The sequence below is a fragment of the Sinocyclocheilus rhinocerous genome, unplaced genomic scaffold (genome assembly GCF_001515625.1).
Source record: "Sinocyclocheilus rhinocerous isolate Xijiao unplaced genomic scaffold, SAMN03320098_v1.1 scaffold780, whole genome shotgun sequence".
In the NCBI taxonomy this organism is placed as follows: domain Eukaryota; kingdom Metazoa; phylum Chordata; class Actinopteri; order Cypriniformes; family Cyprinidae; genus Sinocyclocheilus; species Sinocyclocheilus rhinocerous.
In genome coordinates, this window is record NW_015654937.1 from 1,386,310 (window position 1) to 1,392,692 (window position 6,383).

General features: G+C 37.2%; 1 protein-coding gene across 5 annotated transcripts in view; it reads left to right on the top strand.

The window, feature by feature from the left end:
- Window positions 1-6,383, top strand: part of LOC107717828 (calcium uptake protein 1, mitochondrial-like) — an 83,015-nt gene that overhangs the window by 74,427 nt on the left and 2,205 nt on the right. For all 5 annotated transcript variants that reach the window (XM_016524701.1, XM_016524703.1, XM_016524700.1 and 2 more), the window contains 2 exons: window positions 2,147-2,255; window positions 6,196-6,285. In XM_016524701.1, coding sequence (XP_016380187.1) covers window positions 2,147-2,255; window positions 6,196-6,285 — 199 coding nt within the window. The remainder of the gene's footprint in view (window positions 1-2,146; window positions 2,256-6,195; window positions 6,286-6,383) is intronic.

Here is a 6,383-nt window from a genome sequence, read left to right on the forward strand (position 1 = left end):
AATCAAATGTAAAATAACATTGCATATTTGACTGTATAAATTAAAAATTATTCCTTATTAAAGTTACAAAAGTTATTCAATCAAGAGCAGTGAGTGATTTCCGTGTTGTTGCGGTTTAATTAACTTTAAGAAAGTGCTGTCACTTTAAGAGAACGCACTGATACTGTGTGTTCAGCCGACTATGTCTGCTAGGATACTCAACAAGACGGGCATTTTGACATCATTTTTGAGTGAATTTGTCCATTCAAGCACAATACTTCAAAGAGAGCCAGTTATTCCAGCATACAGCACTCGCATTGAGCAAAGAGTGACTGGTTTGTCCACGTATTGTTTTTTTTCTCTCATCGCTCTTGTTGTAATGTATTGGGAAGCCAGAATTTGTATCCATCAGCAGAAACATGCATTAGCCGAACTCTCACAAACCATATTACAGATGCATTTTCAGATTTAAGTTGAACCGCGGTCCTAGTGTATGCCGAACGGTACGGTTCGATTATTTTTTTTACCGAGAACCGTTGCACCCCGAGTGAGCATGTAAGAAATATTGCTGCTGCAAATATAACATACATGAAATAACCCCCATATCGTGATGACGGCATAAATGCCAGTTATTCCAGCATACAGCACTCGCATTGAGCAAAGAGTGACTGGTTTGTCCACGTATTGTTTTTTTTCTCTCATCGCTCTTGTTGTAATGTATTGGGAAGCCAGAATTTGTATCCATCAGCAGAAACATGCATTAGCCGAACTCTAACAAACCATATTACAGATGCATTGTCAGATTTAAGTTGAACCGCGGTCCTAGTGCATGCCGAACCGTGTGTGGAGAACGGTACGGTTCGATTTTTTACCGAGAACCGTTTCACCCCTAATCCTAACTTGGCACGACATGACAATTGGTGTCAAGTCTGTAGCTGGAAAAATGACTCCTTGTTATTGGCTTCTTGCATTATTGACAAACTATTTTTTTTAAATATTACAATTTAAAATAACTTTTTTTTATTTGAATTCATTTTAAATGTAGTTTACGTAAAATGAAATTTATTCCTGTGATGCAAAGCTGAATTTTCAGCATCATTACTCCAGTTTTCAGTGTCACATGATCACTTCAGAAATCATTCTAATACGCTGATCTGCTGCTCAAGAAACATTTCTTTTTATTATCAGTGTTGAAAATAATTGTGCTGCCCCCCCCCCAATGTAAACAATGTAAAAATCTTTACTGTCACTTTTGATCAACTTAATGCATCCTTGCTGAAAAATTAATTTCTTTCAAAAACAATTGTCTAAAAAAAAAAACATTTTTTACATTCATCCAATTTAAAGCACCACCAACAAACGCATTCAGATAGATGCGTTTAGGCGTTGCATCATCCTTTGTGATGTTTTTTGAACGCCCTGCTATGAACATTGTGTTTTTAACACTGTATAAAATTAAAAATAACTTGTCTAATTAAAGTATCATTTAAAATCATGTGTCAAGCCCCACCACCCCCTAAAAGCCCAAGGAAAATTGCATTCCTCATTATGTGACATTAATATACAGCAGGGGTCAGTAACCTTTTTGACCTGAAGGGGCATTTAAAAATGTTCTTGTTAATCTTTTATGCCACAGTGTTCATTTAGTGTCATTAGATGATCACAGAGGTGACTCAATCAGCAGTAGGTCAAATGGATCATTTGATAAGTAACAAATTATAGCCCGATTTATATCTCGAGTAAGAATACATCAGGATTCAGAGTTTTAATGGCTCATTACTGAAATGTTTCTCAGTACATGTGGTGTGTGAGCTTTGCGTCAGCCGCATTTGTTAGCATGAGAGCACTTCGGCACGCTGGAGTTTGAAGAGTGCTCTCTCAATAGGGCTGTTTTATGCATTTGTCTCTCAAACGCTCTCGTTCTGTAATTTTATCGTCTTCTTAAGAGGATATTAAAACTGTATTTACAGGCTCTGTGCAACACTCTATGCATGCTGTGCAAACACAGCATGGTTTTCTCGCCTCTATTGGAGAGCTAATGGCATGTCACTCTCATTTCACTCTCTCAACGGTCTTTACTGAGCTGAATGGCCAGGTGTGTCATAAAAGAATTCAATTAAGTGAATGTGAATCTTTTTAGCATTCTCCATTTCTCTTTCTCGCACAGGGCATCACGTTTGAAGAAGTGGAGAACTTCTTCACCTTCCTGAAGAACGTCAATGACGTTGACACCGCATTGAGTTTCTATCACATGGCTGGCGCCTCTATAGATAAAGGTACAGACATGCACACACCCTCACAAAGTTCCTTGTAAAGATTGAGTAAAATTGTGTTGCAGTCAAGCAATCAGTTTTGTGTGAGATATACGTCAGTGGGCAGTTCGTGGGCATGTTGTCTGACTCTGAGACTGCTACAAGACTGACTTTGCAATGCAAGAATTCCCAGGATGTTGCATCACCTGTTCCTGGTCTCCTCCCTCTCGCTCACTCCCACCATCAGCAGAGCCACTGCAGCTGGCGCTCTTCCCAGCAGTACTGGAGTAATCTTCTCTCCCGCTGGCTCTTCACATGCACACAGTCCTCTCTCTCTGTTACCTGGACATTTTCAGGCAATGCAGAAAGTCTCTTAAGTATCATTAGATGTCCTTCTCGTTTAAATACAATCACTTTTCCAGTCCTTCAGCTTGTATTTGATTTCTGTTCAGGGTTACCGTTTTTACAGCTTGTGTGCAGAGACAGCTTACAATGTTTTTAAAGGAGAAAAATAAAAATTGAGTTGTGCTTGCTCGTGCAATGCTAGCTGCAATGATGATAAGATCTATGTGGCATTGCTACAATGTTCTGGGTTATAGAGTGCATTAGTGCCCGCCCACTTTTTCAGCGGTGCTGGTTCCGGAATTATTTTTCCCAGAGCGATTTTTTAAAAGTTTTTGTTTGAGTTTTAAGCCGACTGACTACGAGGAGAATCACAACAGTAAAAACTTTGATTTGAAGCAAAAAAATTAAAAATAAATTGTAAATTGGATAAAAAGGCAAAGGTACAAGACTGTGTACTTAACGGCTTTAATGAGCAAAAGAACTACAATCCCATGAAGCATTGCGAATGACAAAATAACAACAAGAGAAATCTTGTTGGTTATAACTGTAGGAACTGTATTTTACATATACATATTTTAGTATTTTGAGAGCATATGGAGACATCTTGATTGTGGGTGGAGCCAAAGATCTCTTGGTGCACTTTATGATTGGTGGATTTTTTTGTACAGCATCATGGGTAATGTGTTTATTTTATTTATTTTTTTACCACAAATTCCACTATTAATCACAATTATAAAAAATAAAAAAAAATTTGAATTAATGAATTAACTAAAAATTTACAAAAAAAAAAAAATTTAACTAAAGCGCATACAATCAATTAACAGCCTCAGAGCTCACAACAGATCTGTTTTTCAGTTATTGTTAAAAAAACAATTTCCCTATGGAGAAAATGAATGGAGTTGTTACTTCCGGAACCTGACTGTTGCAATCTATTGCCAGTTGGTTGAAGTAAAATAAATAAATAAATAAATAAAGATTTAAAATCCAACCCCAAGTCTCTGTAATATATTCTGGTCTCTAGATATGGTTTAGCTACCAGCTTCAGAATGAGTCTAAGTTTTTTTTTAACCTAGTTTATCATTCCAAAAACTGCACAAATGGCACAAGTTATCAATAAAGTGTAAAGGTGCAGACATGTTTCCAAAAGCAGTCGGAAGTCATTAGTTTTGAGTGATCTGAGGTAAAATAAACATGTGGTACTGCGTTGGGACCAGTGTCTCTGCTCTTCACAGCGTGTGGCACTACATCAGGGCTGCCCTCCGTACATCCACACACTTCCTCACAGGCCATATGTGACCCTGGAGCATAAAACCAGTCTTAAGTCGCTGGGGTATATTTGTAGCAATAGCCAAAAATACATTGTATGGGTCAAAATTATTGATTTTTCTTTTATGCCAAAAATCATTTGGATATTAAGTAAAGATCATGTTCCATGAAGATTTTTATAAATTTCCTACCGTAAATATCTCAAAACTTCATTTTTGATTGGTAATATGCATTGCTAAGAACTTCATTTGGACAACTTTAAAGGCGATTTTCTCAATATTTAGATTTTTTTGCACCCTCAGATTCCAGATTTTCAAATAGTTGTATCTCGGCCAAATATTGTCCTATCCTAACAAACCATACATCAATGGAAAGCTTATTTATTCAGCTTTCAGATCATGTATAAATCTCAATTTCGAAAAATTGACCCTTATGACGGGTTTTGTGGTCCAGGATCACATATCTCACGATTGATTCCTCTCGCTGTAGGATTATAACTCCGTGTCTCTTTCATTTCTCTGTCCGTCTCTCTGATCTCTAGCCCATAATATCCAGAAACTCTGACCCTAAGAAGACAAAAGAGGCTTTTTATCAGCTTGTCATCTTCAGAATCGCTCTCTCTCTCTCTCGTCTGTATTCTGATCTCAAGGCTGTGTCTGGAAGACTGACTGTGATGGATGCTTTTTGGCCTGTCTGGTTTCTCCCTCACCCTTCCTGTGTTCCTGTGTCCACTAATGAATGACCTTCTTTTATGTTCCCAACAGGCAGTTTTCTCACTCTTTCACTGTTAGAGATGTGCAGAACAACATATATTCACAATTATAAACAGAATTGTTGGTTGGTAGTAGGTTGTCTTAAGGTGGTTGTTGTACATAATCTTTGATGATAATTGAAGGTATTGTACAAGATTTTTTTTAAATATATATATATATATATATATATTTAACATGTGTTCCTACACCTAGTAAGCTGACTTGCTCTTGTACCTTTCAGTCTAACTGAAATGTAACCGCAAAAGTCACTGATTTGGAACGTTCTACGTAGGCAGCATGTATGTAAAGAAAACAGAAAAAAGAATAGTGGCAATACTTAAAGAATAAATATATATGGCACAAAATCAAATTGTTATTTTAGTATCATTTATATTGCACTTATGCATTTGGCAGACACTTTTATATAAGCAACTTAAATTGCATTGAAGGTATAAATTCTATCAGTTCATGCAATGAACCCTTGACTTTAGTGTTGATAGCTCAATGCTCTACTGTTTAAGCTACAGAAATATTATATAGTATTATAGTATGTATTCATATTTTGAATTAGCTCCTATAATTTTAGTTTTATTTTCAGTTTAGTTTTAGTAATTTGATGTGCTTTTGTCATTTTGTTTAAATTTTTTAAATCAGTTATTTATTTTTATTTCAATTTTAGTATTTTTTTTATTACGTCCTAAACTTTTTTTCAGTTACTTGTCAAGGCAGCATTTCTGATTTTCATTTTTTTTAAACGTTAGGTTAGTTTTAGTTCCCTTTCAGTCGGTCACTACGAGTCGCGTCGTGACCGACGAATTGCGAGATCCCAATTCGTCGGGACGTCTCCGTTCCCTCCTTCAGGGAACGAGGGTTACATACGTAACCGAGACGTTTTTAGTTAATAACAACAACACTGGATTTAATTATTTTAAATAATTGTATATTTATAGTTGATCCTTTTTTGAGTCGTTTTAGAATAGAGCTAAAATGTCCCACTTCCTGACTATCACTCCTGTCTCTGTGCAGCACAAGACTCTGTCAAAGGTCAGGGGAGCAGCTCAGGCTTGTATAAGAAACCCTGTCTGTCTATGTTTACTGATATGGAGGATGGAGTTTTAGAGAAAGGAAGTGTGGTTGAAAAGTGTGTAGAAAAAATGAACTGCATTTAGCATATTTTATTAATTATGTGTCAAGTCATTTTTGACTATATTTATCAATGTGTTGTGAGAAATAACAATGACATGATTCATCTGAAGTGTGTTGAGTGGAATGTGAACATTGGCCAGTGTGATCTGCAACCTGAAGACATTTTGTACAGATTTATATTTTGGTTTTTCCTCTAAAGGTCATTAATTAGAGATGGACACCCCACCTCCTCCTAGACTTGATCTTTATCCTGCAGTTGGTTCACCCTCCTCTTCGGTTTCTATCCTCTTCTGTGTTCTTGTCCTATCTGGTGAGATGTCCTCTGTGTGTATTGATCAAACCCATCAAGACACCGGCCAGTATCCAGTAATCAAGCTCAGGCACACTGTTGGTGAAGCTCCAGTTCCCTCTTCATTCATCACTCTACTCCTCTTGTTCTCTCATTCTCTCTACAGCCACCATGAAGCAGGTTGCCCGCACCGTGGCCAAGGTAGAGCTGTCCGACCACGTGTGTGACGTGGTGTTTGCACTCTTCGACTCTGACGGTGAGTATTAAAGCAATAAGCCCCAAGAAGCCGTGGTTTACAGTGAATTTATAACAGCTAAGGGGCGCTGCCTAAAACCCCCTTAGCTGTTATAAATT